Below are 26,162 nucleotides of genomic sequence, written 5' to 3' on the forward strand. Positions count from 1 at the left end.
ATACACCCTGGAGATGATAGAGCTAGTAGGAGCCCACCCATGAGCTTTAGGATAAAAGAGGAATATATTTATGTATTGTTACTTGGATCTCTGCTAACTCAAATTTGGACTTAATTCCAACTAAAACTCCCTTCAGTCCCCATACCTAACCAAGGCAAAGCAAATAAAGATTGAGAGTGGGTTGAACCAAAACACATGGAATTTAATCTAGGCTATTCCATGTACTAGTTTTTGACCCTCATCTTCTTTCTGTGCATTAATTTCCTGATGCTTAAAATGAGGGCTATACTCTTATCTATTTCATTGAGTGGTTATGAGGATTAAATGAGGTAATACCTGTAAGCATGTAGTAAATGTTCAATTAAGTATTAGCTACTTTTGATGCTTCCCAGTTTTACCCACTAAATAGATTGGAAGTCTTTGCTTTCCTCAACAACCCAACTGCTACTCCACTCCACTCCAATGAGCTCTTTTCTTCAGTCCCACTCCCCCATAGCATCCTCTTCACTGTCTAAGGCTAACCTTTCTAAACCACCTCAAAGACTAGATCAACTGGTCTTTGAAGTCCCTCAAGTGCTCCTCATCACCTACATAATGAAGCCCTGGTGGCTTAGTCTGGTGTTCAAGGCTCTTTGGGATGAGTGCTCAACTGGCCATACTGGCCTCACCACATCCCACATCCTAGCGACACTTAACTAGTTGCCACTATCACAACTGCTACACACACACACACACACACACACACACACACACATATACAGACACACACACACACACACAAGTACCAACCTCTCCTATTCCCACTCTCTTGAAACTCTCCTCCCTTGGCTTTTGTGGCTCCACACTTTCTTACTTTTCTTTCAATACCTCTGGCTTTTCCCTCTCCATTGTTTTTACAGGATTCTCATTTTCTACCCTCTCTATAAGTTTCAGAGTTCCCCTGGATCTCATCCTCAGGTCACTTCCATTTGCACTGCATGTCCTCTCCCTGAGAGATGATATCTGCTATCTAGCTTTTAACAACCACCTAAATGCTCATGACTCCTAGATCTATACTTTCACTTATAATCTCTTTCCTGATCATTGATCTCACACATCCCACTGGATAATGCCACATGAACATCACACACACTTCAAATTGACTTTGCTTTCCACACTCCAAACCTGCCTCTTCTTTTCATTCTGAATCTCTGTTAGTGGTACTATCATTATCCAAACTTGAATCCTGGAACTTTTCACTCTCACCCTGCATATCTAAGGAATTACTTACAAGTGCTATCAAAATCACCTTCTCAATAACTCCAATCTGTTTCCTCTCTATCCTCACTGCCTCTGATCTGGTTCTCGTCCCCATCCTCTCTATCTTGAATTCCTGAAGTAACTTCCTTCCAATTCTCCCTGCCTACAGTCAATAATGCCTCCAATCCATTTGGCAACTTGAGTACCTACCTACCTTGAAAAATCTTATATTATTACTGACATGCTTGAAACTATTCACTGTTTCCCATTGCCCAGTCAGACAAAATTATTCAGTTTCCCGTAGTTGTTAAATACTTGCTATGTGCCAGAGACTATGTTAGGTATTAAGGATAAAGTGTTGAACATGAGATGACAACTGCCTTTAAGGAATTTACTATATAGTTTAGAAGGAGAACACATAAACACATAATTATGATATAATGTAATAAGTTCTGTGATAGAAATACAGGACTTCAGGAGTGAAAAGTTGAGTCCACAGAGAGCAGGGGCTTTGACTTCTTAATCTTTGTATCCCCAAATCCTGCTTCAATGTCTGATGCAATATACATTTAAAAAATACTGAACAGACAATCCTCTCTGATTTTGTTTGTAAAATGGGGATGAAAACTTCTTCATCACATACCAAGTAAATGCAATGAATGGACTTTGCTCAAATCTTAATTTGAATCGACCAATTATAAATTATTTTTATAAGAAAACCAGGGCTTCCCTGGTGATGCAGTGGTTGAGAGTCTGCCTGCCGATGCAGGGGACATGGGTTCATGCCCCGGTCCGGGAAGATCCCACATGCCGCGGAGGGGCTGGGCCCGTGAGCCATGGCCGCTGAGCCTGTGCATCCAGAGCCTCTGCTCTGCAGCAGGAGAAGCCACAACAGTGAGAGGCCCGCATACCGCAAAAAAAAAAAAACAAAAAAAAAACAAAAAAAAAAAAAACAGAGAAATCTACATAGTAATGGAACATTTAATGATTTAAGGAGTGTTGTTATGTTTTTAAGATGTGAAAATGATACTGTGGTTATGTTTTTCTGTTTGTTTGTTTTAAGTTCTTATCTCTTCTCTCTTAGAGAAGCATTTACAAATTAAATGATATAATGTCTGAAATTTGCCTCAAAATATTTCAGTGGTGGTGGGGTGTAGGGAGTGACGGTACAGATGAAACAAGATCAGCCATGCATTTGTTAATAATCACTGAAGCTGGATGATGGATTTGTTGGGGTAATTACATGAAATGATTTTATATAAAATGCTTGATATAGTGCCCACCTCTTCAAAAAATGTTAGTTTTGCTTCTCCCCTATCCTTTTTTCCCTCTACTCGTGGTGGGGCATATCAAAGTTAACAGGAAGTCAGTGGAATTGGAATTAGATGTTCATTATCTGGTGAACTGTAAACATATTGAGCACATTTCTCTCTTCTGTCTGATTATGACAGAGTGGCTGGAGTGCCAGACAGCTTCCTGAGCAGCCTGAAGCAGGAATGTCAATTTCCAACAACAAAGGAAAGAAAAGGAAAAAGTCATGACTTAAAGCTCTAGGGAGAAGAGAGAGAAATCTTATAAACATTCTCTGGGCTGAAAGAAGCTGGCATATTCTAGTGTTTTCCTCTGCTGGTGACTCTCTTCTGCAATATTGCCACCTTGTGGCTATCAGCGTCACATTACCTGTTTCTGGATGCAAAGCTTGCTCTGAAAGCTCTGACTGTTCTATAAAATTTCTGAAAGTAAATGCCCTCTGTCAGTGAAAAGTTTCCTGATTCCTTCAAACAATATTCATATCCTCCCTCTTACCCTTTAAAGTGTCTTGTACTTGTGCTGGAAAAACTGAACAGCTACGTGTACAAGAATGAAATTAGAACATTCTCTAACACCATACATAAAAATAAAATAAAATAAAAATGTATTAAAGACCTAAATGTAAGACCTGATACTATAAACTACTAGAGGAAAACATAGGAAGATCCCTCTTTGACTTAAATTGCAACATTATTTTTTAGATCCATCTCCTAAAACAAAGTAAACAAACAAACAAAACCAAAATGGGACCTAATTAAACCTCAAAACTTTTGCACAGCAAAGGAAACCATAGACAAAATGAAAAGACAACCTACAGAATGGGAGAAAAATTTTGCAAATTATGCAATTGGCAAGGGCTTAATTTCCAAAATATAAAAACAGCTCATATAGCTCCATATCAAAAAAAAAAACAACCCAATCAAAAAAATGAGTGGAAAATCTAAATAGACATTTCTTCAAAGAAGACACACAGATGGCTGAGAGGCACATGAAAAGATGCTTAACATCACTAATTGTCAGAGAAATGCAAATCAAAACAACAATGAGTTATCATCTCACACCAGTCAGAATGGCCATCATTAAAAAGTCTACAAATAATAAATGCTGGAGATGGTGTGGAGAAAAAGGAATCCTCCTACACTGTTGGTGGGAATGTAAATTGGTGCAGCCACTATGGAGAACAGTATGGAGATTCTTTAAAAACTAAAAACAGTTACCATACGATCCAGCAATCCTACTTGTGGACATATATATGGAGAAAACTCTAATTTGAAAAGATAAATGCACCCCAATGTTCATTGCAGCACTATTTACAGTAGTCAGGACGTGGAAGCAACCTAAGTGTCCATCGACAGAGGAATGGATAAAGAAGATGTGGTACATATATACAATGGACTATTAGCCTTAAAGAAGAACAAAATAAAGCCATTTGCAGCAACATGGATGGACCTACAGATTGTCATACTGAGTGAAGTAAGCCAGGCTAAGCAAGATAAATATCATATGATATAGCTTATCTGTGGAATCTTTAAAAAGTGTACAAATGAAATTATCTACAAAACAGAAATAAAGTTACAAATGTAGAATACAAACTTATGATTACCAGCGAGTAAGAGCGGGAGAGATAAATTGGAATATTGGGATTGACATATACACACTACTATATATAAAATAGATAAGTAATTAGGACCTACTGTATAGCACAGGGAACTCTACTCAATACTCTGTAGTGGCCTATATGGGAAAAGAGTCTCATAAAGAGTGGCTATATATATATGTATAACTGATTAACTTTGCTGTACACCTGAAATTAACACAATACTGTAAATAAACTATACTCCAATAAAAATTTAAGAAAAGAAGAAAAGAAATTATACATGACCCCAATGTTCATAGCAGCACTATTTACAATAGCCAAGATATGGAAGCAACCTAAATGTCCATTGATAGATGAATGGATAAAGAAAATGTGGTATATACATATACAATGCACTATTACTCAGCTATAGAAAAGAATTAAATGTCTATCTGCAACAACATGGATGGACTTAGAGGTTACCATATTTAGTGAAGTAAGTCAGAAAGATAAAGAGAAAGCTAGAAAAATTATATAAATGAACTTATTTAGAAATAGACTCACAGACATAGAAAACAAACCTATGGTTACCAAAGGGGATAGTGTGTATGGGGGGGGGCAGAGATAAATTAAGAGTTTGGGATTAACATATACACACTACTGTATATAAGACAGATAAACAAAAAGACCTACTGTATAGCACAGGGAACTATATTCAATGAAAATAAAATAAAGTGCCTTGTACTCAGTATCTGCTGCAGCATCTATTACATTACAACTGTTTACCCATCCACATTCATCAATTCATTTAACAAACTTATTTTGTAAGTGTCTACTCTGGGACAGATACCAAGTTAAGCACTGGAGATAAACTGATAATTAAAGCTAGTTGAACAAAAACATGTAAACAGAATTTAAATAATGTAATATTTTTGAGTGTTTAGTAACTTTTCTAAATGTTTTACAATATATGCATTAACTCATTTACTTTTCACAACTTTATGACACTATTATTTTCTCCATTTTACAGATAAGGAGACAAAGGCACAGAGAGGTTACATAAATTGCCCAAGATCACACAGTAGTTTCAAGGTACAGAAATACAACTGATTTTTGCATGCTCACCTTGTATCCTTCAATTTTGCTGAATTTGTTTATTAGTTCTGATAGTGCTTTTGTGTGTATTATTTAGAATTTTCTATCTATAGAATTATGCCATCTGTTAATAGAGATAGTTTTACTTCTTTTCAACTTGGATACATTTTATTTCTCCTCTTTGCCCATTTGTTCTGGCTAGAACTTCCAGTATAATGTTGAACAACAGTGGTAAAAATGGGCACCCTTGTTCTTATCTTTGGGGGAAATACTTTTTTATCTTTTATCATTGAGTGAGATGTTAGTTGTGAAATTTTCATAATTAATATAATTAGAAATGAAAATGGGGACAATACTAATGGTTTTATAGAAATAAAAAGGATTATAAAAGAGCACCATGAACTATTGTTCACCAACAAATTGGAAAACCTAGATAAAATGGAAAAATTCTAAGAAACACACAATCTATAATATTTCACTTAATAAGGAATAGAAAATCTGAACAGACCTATACAAGTAAGGAGATTTAATCCATAATCAAAGAAAAACTTTCAACAAAGCAAAAGTTGGTGTCAAAATGCTCAAGTGGTGAATTCTATCAGACATTTTAAAAAGTTAACACCTATTCTTCTCAAACTCTTTCAAAATATTGAATATGGGGGAACATTTCCTAACTCATTCCATGATGCTAGTATTACACTGATATCAGGGCCAGACTAAAACACTACAAGAAAAGAAAACTATAGACCAATACCACTTATGTATATTGTTGAAAAAATCCTCAAAAATATTCTAGAAAACTGAATTCATCAACATATTAAAAGGATTATGCATCATGACTATGTAAGACTTATTCCTGGAATGAAAAGATGATTCAACACAATGAAAAAGGCAAATAAATTAGTATTATGATGAAGATATTTTCGATATCAGGGACCTCCTTGTGGATTCCTTAGGAGTCCAGAGACCATGTTGGAAAAGCTACAAGCATAACTCCTTTCCTGCCACATAGGTTATTACTTTAGACTTATTGAATTATCTAATTTAGATTTTTTAATACTGAGACTTTTATCTTAAATCACACTTGCTTGTACATACATAAGAAAATATTTTAAAAAGTAATTTACTAAGGTATTCCTAAAGCTTTCTTACATTAAGAGTTTGGCTCTTCTGAAATGTTTTTGAGTTCAATGTCAATGATGTTCATGATCTTGCACAGAGCATCATTCCATGGGGCATCAAAAGTATTTATGATGCAGAATTTTTAAAAAGAATACTACATTATCTTCTCTAGAATCTTCTTCCTACGTGCCAACACCCATTCTGCAAGTTTAGATGCTGATGCTTTCTTGTTCTTACTAGAGAGTGTCAACAGAAGATTTTCAGAAACTGTCGGCCCTTATACTACTTCTTTCAATAATCCTTAAATGATTTATTAATTGATATAAAGGAATTGCAGTTGTCCACTCATGCCAAAATATTTAAGAGACTCAGGCAATGAAAACTGCTATATCATGACCACGCCTGACCAACAGTGATTATAAGATGCCATCATGACATAAATGCTGATTTCACATATTTCAAAATGTTTAAAAGCATGACTTAGAATTGATTAAATATAGTATTTTAAGTAACAAAATAGCAAGGTGCAGAACAGCGTGTAGAGTGTGTCTCCATTTGTTTGAAAATGTGGGTTTTATCCACAAATGTGCTTGCCTATGCATAGACAAGGTCTAGAACATACACTCTTGTGTTTTCATAACAGCAAATTGATTCCTCTGGAGAGGGTAACTGGTAGCTGAAGGGCAGAGGTGGAATGAAGATTTTATACTGTGTACCCCCATATACTGTTTAGATGTCTTACTATGTCCATCTATTAATTTTTCAATCATAAAAAGCTAGTCTAAATAAAAAATTACACATATTATTAAAACTCATTTTTGTCTTTTACATAGGACTTTCTTAATTACTTTGTGTTTCCTAGGAAGTTGAAACTTCTCCCAGTAAATCACTGAGTATTGTCCTTTACTTCTGACTCAGGCTTGCGGTTCCATTATCCATTTTTCTTACCACTGTCTCCTGTCTTTCTACTGTAATAAATTACCTCAAACTTAGAAACTTAAAATAACACAAATTTATTATCTAACAATTCTGGGGGTCAGAAGTCAAAAATAAATCTTCCTGCACTAAAATGAAAGTTTTAGCAGGGCTGCTTTCCTTACAACTGTCCTTGGGGAGTATCTGTTTCTTGCCTTTTCCAGTTTCTAGAAGCCTCCTACATTCTTTGATTTGTGGCCTTACTCTTCCATCTTCAAAACCAGCAACATCAAATCAACTAATTTCCATGCTGACATCTTTCTACTTCTGTCTTCCCTCCCTCTTCCACTTTTAAAGACTCCTGTGATTATGTTGGGTGCACCTGTATAATCCAGAATAATCTCCTTATTTTAAGGTCAGTAAATTAGCAACCTTAATTCCATCTGTAACCTTAATTACACTTTGCCATGTAACCTAATAAATCACAAGTTCTGGGGATTAAGAATATGCACATCTTTGGTGGACCATTATTCTCTCTACTACATGCTTATTTGGGTCTAACTCTGGAATTACCACTTCCTGATTCAGAGGTGATTGCCATTGGAGTCTTCTCTACTTGCATTCAAGTCACTCTGACTTTTCTCTGCTCCAAAGATTACAAAATCTGGTAACAAAATAACTAATTTTATTATCAAGTGTACTTCCATTCAGTTCCTCACATTCCTACCTAATAGCTTTGTTACTTTGAAGAAATCACTTATTTTTCCGTGTTTCTCTTTTGTTATTTCTAAAATCAGCACAATTACACCTACTCCAACTAATTCATTTCAAAAACATTTACTAGGTAGCTACTACATATCAAACATTAGGCTGGCAGCTGGAGATTCAGAACTAAAACTGCTTCAGTTCCTGTCTTTATGGAGCTCACAACCTAGTAGGGAAATAATACAAATTACACATGGTATGACAAAAAATATATATTGATACACATAGAAAGGAGTGGTTGATTCTGATCATAGCCTCAGGAAGGTGGTAACTATGTGTGAGCTAGACATTACAATCTTATAAAGTATTTACCAGAGAGATAAGGAATTGCCTAATATGTTCTGAAAATTCCAAGCTATCCAGTACTGATGGAGCATGGGATGGGCACTTCTGTTTTTCTCTGTATCTTGGCTGTTGAGAATAAGGCTGCAATAAAGATGAGAGGGCATATACCTCTTCAATATCCTCCTTTTATTTAATTTGGGTATATGGTCAGAAGTGGAATTATTGTATAATATGTTAGATATATGTTTAATTTATTGAGAAACCTCCACATTATTTTCCATAGTGGTTGAACAAGTTTACATTTCCATGAACAATGTACAAGGGTTCACTTTTTGCCACATCCTCACCAATACTTGTTTTCTCTTGTCTTCTTGTTGATAGCCATTCTAAAAGGTAAGAGGTGATATCTCACTGTAGTTTTGATTTGCATTTTCATGATGATTAGTGATGTTGAGCATCTTTTGTTTTACCTGTTAACCATTTGTATGTCTTTGGAAAAATATCTATTTAGTTATTTTGCCCATTTTAATTTAATTTTTGTTATTGAATTAAATGAGTACTTTATATACTTTGGTTATTAACCCATTATCATTACATGGTTTGCAAATGTTTTCTCCCATTCCATAGGTTGCTTTTCAATTTTGTTGTTTCTTTTGCGTGCAGATACTTTTTAGTTTGATGTCCCACTTGCTGTGGTTTGCTTTTGTTGTTTGTGTTTTCAATGTCATATCCAGAAAATAATTGCCAAAACCAATGACAAGGGTCTTCTCCCCTAAGTTTTATTGTAGGAATTTTATGGTATTGGGTCTTATGGCTAACTCTTTGATCCATTTCCAGTTAATTTTTGTGAGCGGTATAATATATGGGTCCAATTTCATTGTTCTGCATGTGTTTATCCAGTTTTCCTGGCACCGTTTGTTGAAGAGACTATACTTTTCTCATTGGGTGTTCTTGTCTCCATAGTTGACTATTAGTTAATGTATATGTGGAGGTTTAATTCTGGGCTATATATTCTGTTCCATTGGTCTATGTGTGTATTTTTTATGCCAGTTTCATAATGTCTTTCCTGAGAAAAAAGAACAAGGCCAGAGGTATCACATTTCCTGGTTTCAAACTGCACTGCAAAGTCATTCTGATTCTTTATATGATATAGGTTATTCACGTTTGGATCTGTAAGAAACTCATTGGATATGTATCCCCTCTCAGAATAAACTAATTTCTCAAACAATAAGTATCCTTATGCTATCATTACATCAATATATATTTTTTAATCTTTTGGCTGCACCACACGGCATGTGGGATCTTAGTTCCCCGACCAGGGATCGAATCCACGTTCCCTGAATTGGAAGTGCAGAGTCTTAACCACTGGACCACCAGGGAAGTCCCCAATAAATTTTTTTAAAGCCAGCCATCCTTGGTTTCCAATGCTCTTCATGTTCATTTTTATTTTTCAAAGTTTCCAGGGTTACATCTCTTTATGAAGCAATATATATCTCAATCATATTATAGTGCACAGCAAACAACACAACAGAAGAAATTAATACTGTTCTAAAAATAAGAGCACCACAAGGTAGATTTCCCACCTCCACTGCCTTGAATCAGGCACTTACCTTCTTTTGGAAAATTGCCAACAGCCCACTAACATTTTTCCTTCTGTAGTCTACCTATCTCTTTACCACCCTCTCAATCCATCTTCTTTCAGACTATCCTTTGTAACCATAGTTCTCATTACAATATCCATTCCTCTCTCATACCCCATACTGACTCAAAAACCATTTACAGAATCATGCCCTAAATCATGGTCATAATATTCAAGGTGCTCTATATTCTGATTCTTACCACAACTCTTTCCTACACAATGTGATATTCTGGAGGTAAAGTGAGGGAAACAAAATACTGGTTTTCTCATCAGACAGATTTGGGAATGAATTGCTATCCTGCTACTAACTTTTTTTGTGACCTTGGTCAAATTACTTAGCCTTTTGGGGCTACAGTCCCCTCATCTGTGAAACAGAGTTTATTGCCTACAATCACAGGAATACTGAGAAAAAAATATCATGTCTATAAAACTACCTTGTTAAATTCCTTGTACACAGTAGGATTTACCAGACATCTTTCAAACACGCTGCATCCTTTCATGCCTTTCTCCTTGTTCATGTCACTCACTCTGCCTGGAATGACTTATATGTACATTTAATGACACTTTTTACTGAGTACCCACTAAGCTCTTGCTCAAAAGTGCATAATATAGTTTATGGTACCAAGATGCCTCTCCTTTCTCTGCCTACTTCCCTTCTAGGGTCCACTTCAACTGTTGTCTTCTCTTGGAACCTGTGATCCCCCAAGAAAATATGGTAACCATCAAAACTGATTTGTAAAGCCAAAAGTACCATAGAAAAGCCAGGTTACATATTATTATCATCACTTATACTACTATTAAGCCATCTTCAAGTTTCGGTCGTAAGCACACTTTATATAGTTTTTTAAGATTTTACTCAATATTTTCAACAGTAACTCCTTTAAGGGCACTACCTGATAACTTTCTTTATGATTCAGCTTCTTGACTAATATCAGAACCCCTATATTCTAATGGGCAGTGACATCTTATGATCAAAAATTATTAAATACTCATACCTACTAAACTTATCAGGTCTTGATGAGCTTCATAAAATTAAATTATAGGAATATCTGGAACTGGTGATCTATTTTTAAAGTTTCTTTAATTATTTTCTTGTTTTTCCCCCAGTCTATGCAGGGATATTTAATTCTTTTCATGTAATTCCATTCACTTATTTTAAAAAACTCAAAAGTCTTTAGAAATTTTATTCTTAACTTCTTCATCTCTGCCTTCAGGAGAGGGTCTAATAATTTATACTCTTTTAAAATATTTTTGTTTAACTTCTTATTTTATTTAATTTTATACTGTATTTTTTTCATTTTGGTTAATTTAGCTGGTACTCTAACATTATTATTTTTTTAAATTTTGGTTCAAATCATATTTTTATTAGCTCAGATTTCTTCACATTTCACTGCATTTGGAAGTTTGCTCCCACCTTAATGTGCTTCCCATCCAATCCTAATTGATTAACTTCTACTGATCATTCAAGGTCTTTTCCAAATGACCCCTCCTCAAAAAATAAGCTTAACACTCTCATTCAAAAGTAAATTTTACATAACGCCATATATGACAAATCCACAGCTAAGATTATACTCAACAGTGAAAAGCTGAAAGCATTGTCTCTAAGATCAGGAAAAAGACTAGGATGCCCACTCTCACCGTTTTTATTCAACATAGTTTTGGAATACCTAGCCACAGAAACCAGAGAAGAAAAAGAAAAAAAAAGGAATCCAAGTTGTAAAAGAAGTAAAACATTCACTATTTGCAGATGACATGATACTATACATACAAAACAGTAAAGATGCTACCAAAAAACTACTAGAGTTTATCAACAAATTTGGTAAAGTGTCAAGATACAAAATTAACACACAGAAATCTGTTGCATTCCTATAAACTAACAATGAAAGATCAGAAAGAGAAATTAAGGAAATAATCCCATTTACCATTGAATTAAAAAGAATAAAATATCTAAGAATAAACCTACCTAAGGTGGCAAAAGACCTGTACTCCAAAAAGTATAAGATGTTGATGAAAGAAATTGAAGATGACACAGATGGAAACATACACTGTATTCCTGGATTGGAAGAAACAACATTGTCAAAATAGAAATACTATCCAAGGCAATCTACAAATTCAGTGCAATTCCTATTAAATTACCAATGGCATTTTACAACACAATTAGAACAAAATTTTTTTTAAGTTATATGGAAATACAAAAGACCCCAAATATGCAAAACAATCTTGAGAAAGAAGAATGGAGCTAAAGAAATCTGGCTCCTTGACTTCAGACCATCCCGCAAAGCTATGGTAATCAAAACACCATGGGACTGGCACAAAAAGAGACACATAGATCAGTGGAACAAGATAGAGAGTCCAGAAGAAAACCCACGCACTTATGTCATAAAATCTACAACAAAGGAGGCAAGAATATACAATGGAGAAAAGACAGTCTCTTCAGTAAGTGGTGCTAGGAAATCTGGACAGCTGTATGTAAAAGAATGAAATTATAACATTCTCTAACACCATATACAAAAATAAGATGAAAATGGATTAAAGACCTAAACATAAGACCCAATACTATAAAACTCCTAGAGGAAAACATAAGCAGATCTCTCTTTGACAAAAATCACAGCAATATTTCTTGGATCTGTCTCCTAAAACAAAGGAAACAAAAGCAAAAATAAACAAATGAACCTAATTAAACTTCAAAGCCTTTGCACAGCAAAGGAAACCATAGACAAAAGGAAATGACAACCTACAGAATGGGAGAAAATTTTTGCAAATGATGAAACCGACAAGTGCTTAATTTCCCAAATATCCAAACAGCACATATAGCTTAATATAAAACAAAATTTTTAAATGAGCAGAAGACCTAAATAGATATTTCTCCAAAGAAGACATACAAATGCCCAACAGGCACATGAAAGGAGGCTCAACATCACTAAATATCAGAGAAATGGAAATCAAAACTGCAATGAGATATCATCTCAAACCGGTCAGAATGGCCATCATCAAAAAATCTACAAACAATAAATGCTGGAGAGGATGTGGAGAAAAGGGAACACTCTTGCATGGTTGGTGGGAATGTAAATTGATACAGCCACTATGGAGAACAGTATGGAGGTTCCTTATAAAAACAAAAATAGAACTACCATATGACACAGCAATACCACTACTGGGCATATACCCTGAGAAAACCATAATTCAAAAAGAGTCATGTACCACAATGTTCATTGCAGCTCTATTTACAATAGCCAGGACATGGAAGCAACCTAAGTGTCCATTGACAGATGAATGTATAAAGAAGATGTGGCCCATGTATACAATCGAATATTATTCAGCCATAGAAAGAAAAGAAATTAAGTTATTTGTAGTGAAGTGGATGGACCTAGAATCTGTCATACAGAGTGAAGTTAGTCAGAAAAAGAAAAACAAATACCATGTGCTAATACATATATATGGAATCTAAAAAAAAAAAAAAAAAAAAAAAAACCGGTCATGAAGAACCTAAGGGCAAGACTAAGGGCAAGGGAATAGACACAGACCTACTAGAGAATGAACTTGAAGACACAGGGAGGGGGAAGGGTAAGCTGGAACAAAGTGCGTGAGTGGCATGGCCAATATACACTACCAAATGTAAAATAGATAGCTAGTAGGAAGCAGCCGCATAGCACAGGGAGATAAGCTCGGTGCTTTATGAGCACATAGAGCGGTGGGATAGGGAGGGTGGGAGGGAAACGCAAGAGGGAGGAGATATGGGGATATATGTATACATATAGCTGATTCACTTTGTTATACAGCAGAAACTAACACAATATTGTAAAGCAATTATACTCCAACAAAGATTAAAAAAAAAAGCAGTTCTAAGAGGAAAGTTTATAGCAATAAAAGATTACCACAGGAAACAATAAAACAAAAATCCCAAAAAAGCAACCTAAGCTTACACTTAAATGAAGTAGAAAAAGAACAAACAAAAGCCAGTGTTGGTAGAAGAAATGAGAGATGAGAGAAGAAATAAGTGAAATGAAGACTAAATAAAAAACTAAATAAAAATAAGAAAGAACAATGAAACTAAGAACTTTATTTATGAAAAGATAAAGAAGATTGATAAACCATTAGTCAAACGATCAATAAGAGAGACCAAGTATAATCAGAAATGAAACAGAAGAAGTCAAAACTGACATTATAGAAATAGAAAGGATCATAAGAGATTACTACAAATAATTATGCAAAAATTAAATAGAAAATCTAGAAGATATGGAGAAATTCCTAGAAATGTACAATCTCACAAGATAGGACCAGGAAGAAATGGAAAATATCCACAGACCAAGTATCAGTAAAGAAATTGAAACAGTAATAAAGAAAACTTCCAACAAACAAAACCCTAGGAGCAGACAGCTTCACAGGTAAATACTACCAAACATTTAGAGAAGAGTTAATGCCTGTCCTCAAAATGTTCCAAATACTTGCAGAGGAATGAACACTTCCAAACTCATTCTATGTAGCCAGCATTCCCTTGATAACAAAACAAAACAAAAATATAAATAAAAAACAGAAAGAAAATTACTGACCAGTATTACTGAGGAACATAGGTGCAAAATCCTCAACAAAATACTAGCAATCCAAATTCAACAACACATTAAAAGGTCCATCACCATGATCAAGTGGGATTTATCCCAGAGATGCAAGTATGGATCAAACCACAAATCAGTCAATTTGATACACCACAGTAATAAAGTAAAGAAAAAAAAATTATGAGCATCTCGAAAGATGCAGAAAACTGTTGAGAAAATTTAATATCCATTTATGATAAGAGCTCTCAATATAATATGTACAGAGGGAACATATTTCAACACAATAAAGGCCATATATGACAAATCAACAGCTAACATCATACCCTATGTTGAAAAGCTGAAAGAACTTCCTATAAGTTCAGGATGCCCATTCTCACCACTTTTATTTAACAGTATTGGGAGAGACAGGGAAGCTGGCGGAAGAGTAAGACATGGAGATCACTTCCTCCCCACAGATACACCAGAAATACATCTACACATGGAAAAACTCCTACAGAACACCCACTGAATGCTGGCAGAAGACCTCAGACCTCCCAAAAGACAAGAAACTCCCCAGGTACCTGGGTAGGCCAAAAGAAAAAAGAAAAGACAAAAGAATAGGGACAGGACCTACACCAGTGGGAGGGAGCTGTGAAGGAGGAAAGGTTTCCACACACTAGGAAGCCCCTTCACAGGTGGAGACTGCGGGTGGCAGAGGGGGGAAGCTTCGGAGCTGTGGAGGAGAGCACATCAACAGGGGTGCGCAGGGCAAAGTGGAGAGATTCCCGCACAGAAGATCAGTGCCAACCAGCACTCACCTGCCCGAGAGGCTTGCCTGCTCACCCGCCAGGGCGGGCGGGGGCTGGGAGCTGAGGCTCGGGCTTTGGTCAGATGCTGGGAGAGGACCGGCGACTTGAACACAGCCTGAAGGGGTTGTGCACCACGGCTAGCCGGGAGGGAGTCTGGGGAAAACTCTGGACCTGCCGAAGAGGCAAGAGACATATCTTCCCTCTTGGTTTGCTGGTGCACGAGGAGAGGGGCTTAAGAGCGCTGCCTAAAGGAGCTCCACAGACAGGTGCGAGCTGCGGCTAACAGCGCAGACCCGAGAGACGGGCATGAGACGCTAAGGCTGCTGTTGCCGCCACCAAGAAGCCTCTTTGTGAGCACAGGTCACTAACCACACCACCCTTCCAGGGAGCCTGTACAGCCCGCCACTGCCAGCGTCATGGGATCCAGGGACAACTTCCCCGGGAGAACGAACGGCGCGCCTGAGGCTGGTGCAACGTCCCGCTGGCCTCTGCCACTGCAGGGTTGCCCCGCACTCCATGTCCCTCCCTCCCTCCCCCTGGCCTGACTGAGTCAGAGACCCTGAATCAGCTGCTCCTTTAACCCCGTCCTGTCTGAGCTAAGAAAAGATGCCCTCCGGCGACCTACATGCAGAGGCAGGGCCAAATCCAAAGCTGAGCCCCAGGAGCTGTGCGAACATAGAAGAGAAAGGGAAATTTCTCCCAGCAGCCTCAGGAGCAGCGGATTAAATCTTCACAAACAACTTGATGAACCCTGCATCAGTGGAATACCTGAATAGACAACAAATCATCCCAAATTGAGGAGGTGGACTTTGAGAGCAAAATTCATTATATTTTCCTCTTTTCTTCTTTTTGTGAGTGTGTATGTTTCTGTGTGAGATTTTGTCTGTATAGCTTTGCTTTCACCATTTGTCCTAGGGTTCTGTTTGTCCGTTTTCTTTAATTTTTTAAAAATAATTATTTTTTATTTTAATAACTTTATTTTATCTTTATTTTATTTTATTTCATCCTCTTTCTTTCTTTTTTCTGTCTACTTTTTCTCCCTTTTATTCTGAGCCGAGTGGATGAAAGGCTCTTGGTGCTGCAGCCAGGAGTTAGTGTTGTGCCTCTGACATGGGAGAGGCAGCTTCAGGACACTGTTCCACAAAAGACCTCCCAGCTCCACAAAATATCAAACGGCGAAAATCACCCAGAGATCTCCATCTCGACACCAAAACCCAGCTTCACTCAAAGACCAGCAAGCTAGAGTGCTGGACACCCTATGCCAGACAACTAGCAAGACAGGAACACAACACCACCCATTAGCAGAGAGGCTGCCTAAAATCATAATAAGGCCACAGACACCTCAAAACACACCACCAGACGTGGAACTGCCCACCAGAAAGACAAGATCCAGGCTCATCCACCAGAAGACAGAAACTAGTCCCTTCCACCAGGAGGCCTACACAACCCACTGAACCAACTTTAGCCACTGGGGACAGACACCAAAAACAACGGGAAGTACAAACCTGCAGCCTTCAAAAAGGAGACCCCAAGCAGAGTAAGATAAGCAAAATGAGAAGACAGAAAAATACACAGCAGATGAAGGAGCAAGGTAAAAACCCACAAGACCTAACAAAGGACGAGGAAATAGGCAGTCGACCTGAGAAAGAATTCAGAATAATGATAGTAAAGATGATCCAAAATCTTGGAAATAGAATAGAGAAAATGCAAGAGACATTTAAGAAGGACCTAGAAGAACTAAAGAGGAAACAAGCAACCATGAACAACACAAAAAATGAAATTAAAAATACTCTAGAAGGGATCAAGAGCAGAATAACTGAGGCAGAAGAACGGATAAGTGCCCTGGGAGATAAAATAGTGGAAAAAACTACTGCAGAACAGAATAAAGAAAAAAGAATGAAAAGAACTGAGGACAGTCTCAGAGACCTCTGGGACAACATTAAACACACCAACATAAGAATTACAGGGGTCCCAGTAGATAAGAGAAAAAAAAAGGGACTGAGAAAATATTTGAGGAGATTAGATTTGAAAACTTCCCTAATATGGGAAAGCAAATAGTTAATCAATTACATTAAGCACAGAGAGGCCCATACAGGATAAATCCAAGGAGAAACATGCCAAGACACATATTAATCAAACTATCAAAAATTAAATACAAAGAAAACATATTAAAAGCAGCAAGGGAAAAACAACAAATAACACACAAGGGAATCTCCATAAGGATAACAGCTGATCTTTCAGCAGAAAATCTGCAAGCCAGAAAGGAGTGGCAGACATATTTAAAGAGATGAAGGAGAAAAAGCTACAACCAAGATTACTCTACCAAGCAAGGATCTCATTGAGATTTGATGGAGAAATTAAAACATTTACAGACAAACAAAAGCTGAGAGAGGTTAGCACCACCAAACCAGCATTAAAACAAATGCTAAAGGAACTTCTCTAGGCAAGAAACACAGGAAAAGGAAAAGACCTACAATAACAAAACCAAAACAATTAAGAAAATGGGAATAGGAACATACATATTGATAATTGCCTTAAATGTAAATGGACTAAATGCTCCCACCAAAAAACACAGACTGGCTGAATGGATACCAAAACATGACCCATATATATGCTATCTACAAGAGACCCACTTCGAACCTAGGGAAACATACAGAGTGAAAGTGAGGGGATGGAAAAAGATATTCCATGCAAATGGAAACCAAAAGTAAGCTCTAGTAGCAATTCTCATATCAGACAAAATTGACTTTAAAATAAAGACTATTAGAGGAGACAAAGAAGGACACTACATAATGATCAAGGGATCGATCCAAGAAGATATAACAATTGTAAATACTTATGCACCCAACATAGGAGCACCTCAATACATATGGCAAAAACTAACAGCCATAAAAGGGGAAATTGACAGTAACACATTCATAGTAGGGGACTTTAACACCCCACTTTCACCCATGGACAGATCATCCAAAATGAAAATAAATAAGGAAACACAAACTTTAAATCATACATTAAACAAGATGGACTTCATTGATATTTATAGGACATTCCATCCAAAAACAACAGAATACACATTTTTCTCAAGTGCTCATGGAACATTCTCCAAGAGAGATCATATCTTCAGTCACAAATCAAGCCTTGGTAAATTTAAGAAAATTGAAATTGTATCAAGTATCTTTTCCGACCACAACGCTATGAGACTAGATATCAATTACAGGAAAAGATCTGTAAAAAATATAAACACATGGAGGCTAAGCAATACACTACTTAATAATGAAGTGATCACTGAAGAAATCAAAGACAAAATCAAAAAATACCTAGAAACAAATGACAATGGAGACACGATGACCCAAAACCTATGGGATGCAGGAAAAGCAGTTCTAGGAGGGAAGTTTATAGCACTACAATCCTACCTTAAGAAACAGGAAACATCTCGAATAAACAAACTAACCATGCACCTAAAGCAATTAGAGAAAGAAGAGCAAAAAAACCCCAAAGCTAGCAGAAGGAAATAAATCATAAAGATCAGATCAGAAATAAATGAAAAAGAAAGGAAGGAAACGCTAGCAAAGATCAATAAAACTAAAAGCTGGTTCTTTGAGAAGATAAACAAAATAGATAAACCATTAGCCAGATTCATCAAGAAAAAAAGGGAGAAGACTCAAATCAATAGAATTAACAAATGAAAAAGGAGAAGTAACAACTGACACTGCAGAAATACAAAAGATCATGAGAGATTACGACAAGCAACTCTATGCCAATAAAATGGACAACCTGGAAGAAATGGACAAATTCTTAGAAATGCACAACCTGCCAAGGCTGAATCAGGAAGAAACAGAAAATATGAACAGACCAATCACAAGCACTGAAATTGAAACTGTGATTAAAAATCTTCCAACAAACAAAAGCCCAGGACCAGATGGCTTCACAGGCGAATTCTATCAAACATTTAGAGAAGAGCTAACACCTATCCTTCTTGAACTCTTCCAAATAGAGCAGAGGGAGGAACACTCCCAAACTCATTCTATGAGGCCACCATCACCTTGATACCAAAACCAGACAAGGATGTCACAAAGAAAGAAAACTACAGGCCAATATCACTGATGAACATTGATGCAAAAATCCTCAACAAAATACTAGCAAACAGAATCCAACAGCACATTAAAAGGATCATACACCATGATCAAGTGGGGTTTATTCCAGGAATGCAAGCATTCTTCCAAATACACAAATCAATCAACGTGATACACCATATTAACAAATTGAAGGAGAAAAACCATATGATCATCTCAATAGATTCAGAGAAAGCTTTCGACAAAATTCAACACTCATTTATGATTAAATCTCAGCAGAAGGTAGGCATAGAGGGAACTTTCCTCAACATAATAAAGGCCATATATGAAAAAAACCACAGCCAACATCATCCTCAATGGTGAAAAACTGAAAGCATTTCCACTAAGATCAGGAACAAGACAAGGTTGCCCACTCTAACCACTCTTATTCAACATAGTTTTGGAAGTTTTAGCCACAGCAATCAGAGAAGAAAAGGAAATAAAAGGAATCCAAATCAGAAAAGAAGAAGTAAAGCTGTCACTGTTTGCAGATGACATGATACTATACATAGAGAATCCTAAAGATGCTACCAGAAAACTACTAGAGCTAATCAATGAATTTGGTAAAGTAGCAGGATACAAAATTAATGCACAGAAACCTCTGGCATTCCTATACACTAATGATGAAAAATCTGAAAGTGAAATCAAGAAAACACTCCCATTTACCATTGCAACAAAAAGACTAAAATATCTAGGAATAAACCTACATATGGAGACAAAAGACCTGTATGCAGAAAATTATAAGACACTGATGAAATAAATTAAAGATGATACAAATAGATGGAGAGATATACCATGTTCCTGGATTGGAAGAATCAACATTGTGGAAATGACTCTAGTACCCAAAGCAATCTATAGATTCAATGCAATCCCTATCAAACTACCACTGGCATTTTTCACAGAACTAGAACAAAAAAAAATCACAATTTGTATGGAAACACAAAAGACCCCGAATAGCCAAAGGAATCCTGAGAACGAAAAACGAAGCTGGAGGAATCAGGCTCCCTGACTTCAGCTTATACTACAAAGCTACGGTAATCAAGACAGCATGGTACTGGCACAAAAACAGAAAGACAGATCAATGGAACAGGATAGAAAGCCCAGAGATAAACCCACGCATATATGGTCACCTTATCTTTGATAAAGGAGGCAGGAATGTACAGTGGAGAAAGGACAGCCTCTTCAATAAGTGGTGCTGGGAAAACTAGACAGGTACATGTAAAAGTATGAGATTAGATCACTCCCTAAACCATACACAAAAATAAGCTCAAAATGGATTAAAGACCTAAATGTAAGGCCACAAACTATCAAACTCTTAGAGGAAAACATAGGAAGAACACTCTATGACATAAATCACAGCAAGATCCTTTTTGACCAACCTCCTAGAGAAATGGAAATGAAAACAAAAATAAACAAATGGGACCTAATGAAACTTCAAAGCTTTTGCACAGCAGAGGAAACCATAAACAAGACCAAAAGACAACCCTCAGAATGGGAGAAAATATTTGCAAATGAAGCAACTGACAAAGGATTAATCTCCAAAATGTATAAGCAGCTCATGCAGCTCAATAACAAAAAAACAAACAACCCAATCCAAAAATGGGCAGAAGACCTAAATAGACATGTCTCCAAAGAAGATATACAGACTGCCAACAAACACATGAAAGAATGCTCAACATTATTAATGATTAGAGAAATGCAAATCAAAACTACAATGAGATATCATCTCACACCAGTCAGAATGGCCATCATCAAAAAATCTAGAAACAATAAATGCTGGAGAGGTTGTGGAGAAAAGGGAACACTCTTGCACTGCTGGTGGGAATGTGAATTGGTACAGCCACTATGGAGAACAGTATGGAGGTTCCTTAAAAAACTACAAATAGAATACCATATGACCCAGCAATCCCACTACTAGGCATATACCCTGAGAAAACCATAATTCAAAAAGAGTCATGTACCAAAATGCTCATTACAGCTCTATTTACAATAGCCCAGAGATGGAAACAACCTAAGTGTCCATCATCGGATGAATGGATAAAGAAGATGTGGCACATACATACAATGCAATATTACTCAGCCATAAAATGAAATGAAATTGAACTATTTGTAATGAGGTGGATGGACCTAGAGTCTGTCATACAGAGTGAAGTAAGTCTGAAAGAGAAAGACAAATTCCGTATGCTAACACATATATATGGAATTTAAGGGAAAAAAATGTCATGAAGAACCTAGGGGTAAGACAGGAATAAAGACACAGACCTACTGGAGAATGAAGTTGAGGATATGGAGAGGGGGAAGGGTAAGCTGTGACAAAGCGAGAGAGAGGCATGGACATACATACCGTACTAAACGTAAGGTAGATAGCTAGTAGGAAGCAGCCGCATAGCACAGGGAGATCAGCTCGGTGCTTTGTGACCACCTAGAGGGGTGGGATAGCGAGGGTGGGAGGGAGGGAGACGCAAGAGGGAAGAGATATGGGAACATATGTATATGTATAACTGATTCTCTTTGTTATAAAGCAGAAACTAATACACCATTGTAAAGCAATTATACTCCAATAAAGATGTAAAAATATATATATATTAAAGAATGGCAATTTAGGGCTTCCCTGGTGGCGTAGTGGTTAAGAATCTGCCTCCCAATGCAGGGACATGGTTTCAAGCCCTCATCCGGGAAGATCCCACATGCCGCGGAGCAACTAAGCCCCTGCGCCACAACTACTGAACCTGCGTTCTAGAGCCTGCGATCCACAACTACTGAGCCCACGTGCCGCAACTACTGAAGCCCGCACGCATGGAGCCCATGTTCCGCAACAAGAGAAGCCACCACAATGAGTAGCCCGCGCACCACAACAAAGAATAGCCCCCGCTCGCCGCAACTAGGGACAGCCCGCGAGCAGCAACAAAGACCCAACGCAGCCAAAAATTAAAAAATTTAAAAAAAAAAGAACGTCAATTTAAAAATAAACCTTCAAGATCACCTGATTTTTATATCAGTTAAACCCTGTAAGTTGCCATACAAATAATGACAAAAAAGTTTTCCATGCTCAGCTATCCTATTACACAAATCGGTTAACTGAATTTGTCTTGTTGGAGTTACACATACTAGAGTGGAGGCCTAGACTGTGCCTTTCCATAATTTTAACTCCATCTTGCTTCCTAATGCTTTTAATTATGTTTAAAAGCTATCAAAACCAGATCAGAAATAAATCTTGCTATCTGTTTCAGTCACACTTATCCTAAAAGCCTAGTCTGAAGTTTTAGTTTGGATGAGGTAAGTGGCCTGAACATTTAGAGGCCACCGATACAATTCGCACTGAAAGGAAGGATTCATTCATCTGAACATGTATTGAGTGCCTACAATTTGCAAGATATCATACAAGGCCCTGGGGTTATAAGCCTTGGTCTCTGCTTTCAAAGTGCTTATACACGAGTACCCTCACAGCTTATATATCTTCAGCATGACAATACTTTAAAAAGAAGCAAAAGAGAAGAAAAACTGGCAGTTGGTAATTTTAAAATGATACTCTTCAGAAAGGAATGACAGGACAAAATAAAAAGCACGTGCTGATTTTAGGGAATGCCTGGTCAGGCTCTCTTTACGTATTTTGCTGTTCTAATATTTACAAGGGTAGGATTTAATGGCTTCCTTATCTGAGGTTTGGAGAGGTCTTCGCAATGATCCCTGTTCACCTTTCCTTCTTGCTATGAAGCAAGGCCACTCGCAGCCACAAAGCTCTGCTCTTACCTTACTAATGAAAGCTCGCAGTGAGGCAAAGACATGTTTCAGCGACACTTCAGATTGCCCATTTTTAAGAAAAGCAAGATGAATATCAAATACTTTTTTCATTAACGGGTTGTGGCCATCATTATTTAAAAGTTGGCTCTATAAAACATGAAAAAAAATTTGCAGAAATAGTTTATGCTGCTCCCCCTAGAATGAGAGAACAGGCTTTACCAACATCCTGTTTATCAAACCACTGCTTGAAAAGTAACAATAAAAAGTTTAACATAATCTAAAATCATCTGTGCCATCTTTCAACTTGGAAATCTCAAAATACTATATAAACTACATCTATACTTAATTCCATAATTTTAAATAGATGAAAAAAAATCTTTTTCCAGTATAACACAGCAAATACAGAACTAGTATGGGAAGAGTATTTTCTATTAACCTAACCATATTGCTCCTCAATTCAGAAATCAGTAAATTAAAACTGGATACAAGGTAACCAGCCTTTGTATTTCTCTGACAAAGTAATGTAAGAATTAAGGAAAACATCAATTCCATTTTAAAAGTCTATTATCTAATTTGCTTTTAAATGTATGTTTAGTATAAGACATCTTTAGCCACTGGTGACAAATTAAACCCTCTATGAGTAGATAATAACAGGGATCACAATTGAACAGACTACGTAAATTGTTTAAATGTTCCTTGCAAATAGAGATATAAGAGAAACAACAAATTATAGAGAAATATCTATTGGTTTGTGAACCTTTAAAAAAAAATGCATTGGTTAACACCTCCAGCCCTGCTCTCCTATCCCTCAAGCAACTAATTACCAGGTTACAACTTGGCCAAAAATAACAACAACAAACCAAAACAATATGCAAACCTGTAACAGATTTAATAGTAACCTTGATAGCCAGAATCCCTGAATGGTGTTTGATATTTCTGTAAGTCTACTTCTAAGAAGCATGGGGTAGTGGTTAGAAGCATGGACTCTTGTGATAACTGGCCTAGATCAGAATCCTGATTCTGCTAACTAACCACCTATGTGATATTAACTTCCCTGTGAGCCTCAGTTTCCTCATTTTAAAATGGGAAAAATAACAGTATCTATATCACGAAGCTAGTATGAGGATTAAAGGTGAGTTCACATTTATACTTTTAAGTTTATTAAGGTATAATTTACATACCACAAAATTTACCTATTTTAAGTACATGATTCAATTATTTTTGGTAAATTTCCAGAGTTTTGCAACCATTACAACCCAATCATTCCCATCATCTCAAAAAGATCCTTGGTGCCCATTTGCAGTTCTCTTTTCCACCTCCAGACCCATGACAAAAAAGTGAGTTAATATTTCTAAAGCACTTCGGATAGTGCCTGACATCTACCAAGAGATGTATGTTAAACAAATAAGAAGTATTTGGATAGGAGGAAAGAATACAATGCAAACCTTGAGACCAAATGTCTTACTTACTGGCACAATAAAAAATGAATTTTGGCTGCATTTTAATCAGAACTTAATACTTCATAAAGGGATTTTGCAGCCTATTTCTTATTAGTATCTAATTCAGTTTTCCCTGATAAGCCTCTTTGAAAAGCACAGACCAGGTTTCCATAGTAAATCCAGAGGGCTGAAGCAATTAACTGAATTACTTAGAGAAGGGGGGAAGAAAAGAAAAAAAATCTGTATAACTCAGATGAAAAGCCAGCAAGAGTTTTCACTTTTGAGTTCTCCCACTACTGTTACCCTTCATTATAGTTATACAGTCTTTACTTTTCAAAGCACTCTCACATCCATTATCTCATTTTACACCTTCAACAACCCTGCAAGATAATTGCTTTTAATTTCTTCTTATTTTTTTTTAATCCTAGCAATGATGATTTGTATTGAGAGGCAAGCAGCAGAGAAAAACCACCAGGCACCTGACGAGGGAAGCCAGCCAGCCGGCCTGCCTGGACATCATCTGGCTTGACAAGATACCTCATCACAACGGGTGCTTGGATAAACTGACTCATTCATAATTTGGGCTAAAAATTACTGGATATTTTCATAAAAGTGTGAAAGAAAACTGTTTTTAAACAGGAAAATAAAAGAGAAGGGAAATTCAGGGCAAATTAGTCCAATCCTCTCATTTTATGGATGTGGCACACGAGTCTCAGTGATTTCCCAAGGTCACACAGGAGCCAAACTAGGTCTGCCATCCAAGTTTCCTGACTGCTCACTGGGGGTTTTTATACTATACTAAGCTTCGTCTGACTAATTAGTTTTTGCATAATATTTTCTTTGCAATGATACCGACTGAGTTCTAACTCTTCATGTTTACCTTGAAGCACTGGGTGAAAAATGATATGGTATCTAGTACTGTTAGGGAAACTTCAGTAGCAGTATTGCCTTCAAGAAGTGCCTGATGGAAAATGTCTGCTTCAGTTGTTGCAGAACCTGGGATTTAAAAAAAAAAGAAAATTAAAACTGCCCAACAGGGCTTCCCTGGTGGCGCAGTGGTTGAGAGTCCGCCTGCCGATGCAGGGGACACGGGTTCGTGCCCTGGTCTGGGAAGATCCCACATGCTGCGGAGCGGCTGGGCCCGTGAGCCATGGCTGCTGATCCTGTGCGTCCGGAGCCTGTGCTCCGCAACGGGAGAGGCCACAACAGTGAGAGGCCCGTGTATCGCAAAAAAAAAAAAAAAAAAAAAAAAAAAAAAAAAAAAAAAAAAAACTGCCCAACACAGAGATTCACATAACAGTTTTGAATGATTTTCTCCTCCAAAGACTCAGAGAGAGAGACAAACACAAAGAAAGCAGGCTTTCAATACCTGCAGACTTAATGAGTTTCACTGTATTTACTCCTTAATCACATATGCTCTGGGTTAATCAATTCCACTATTTTTTACTTCAGCTCTGTTATCAACAGCTCTGCAACAAATAATTAGGTGCCCCCTTCTTTGGAGACAAGATTTCAGTGATGAACTATGGTGATGTAACCAGGAAATAACGCAGGAGGCATTTTAGGCTGTGCTGTTAATTATGTG

General features: G+C 37.0%; 1 protein-coding gene across 1 annotated transcript in view; it reads right to left on the reverse strand.

The window, feature by feature from the left end:
* LOC307180587 (dedicator of cytokinesis protein 11-like) overlaps nt 1-26,162 on the reverse strand; it is a gene marked incomplete at its 3' end in the record, with an annotated part of 56,085 nt that overhangs the window by 25,150 nt on the left and 4,773 nt on the right. Inside the window, exons 5-6 of the mRNA XM_079910966.1 lie at nt 25,458-25,573; nt 23,148-23,285 (exon numbers count right to left, since the gene is read on the reverse strand). Coding sequence (XP_079767092.1) covers nt 23,148-23,285; nt 25,458-25,573 — 254 coding nt within the window. The remainder of the gene's footprint in view (nt 1-23,147; nt 23,286-25,457; nt 25,574-26,162) is intronic.

This window comes from Stenella coeruleoalba (assembly GCF_951394435.1).
Source record: "Stenella coeruleoalba genome assembly, chromosome: X".
In the NCBI taxonomy this organism is placed as follows: domain Eukaryota; kingdom Metazoa; phylum Chordata; class Mammalia; order Artiodactyla; family Delphinidae; genus Stenella; species Stenella coeruleoalba.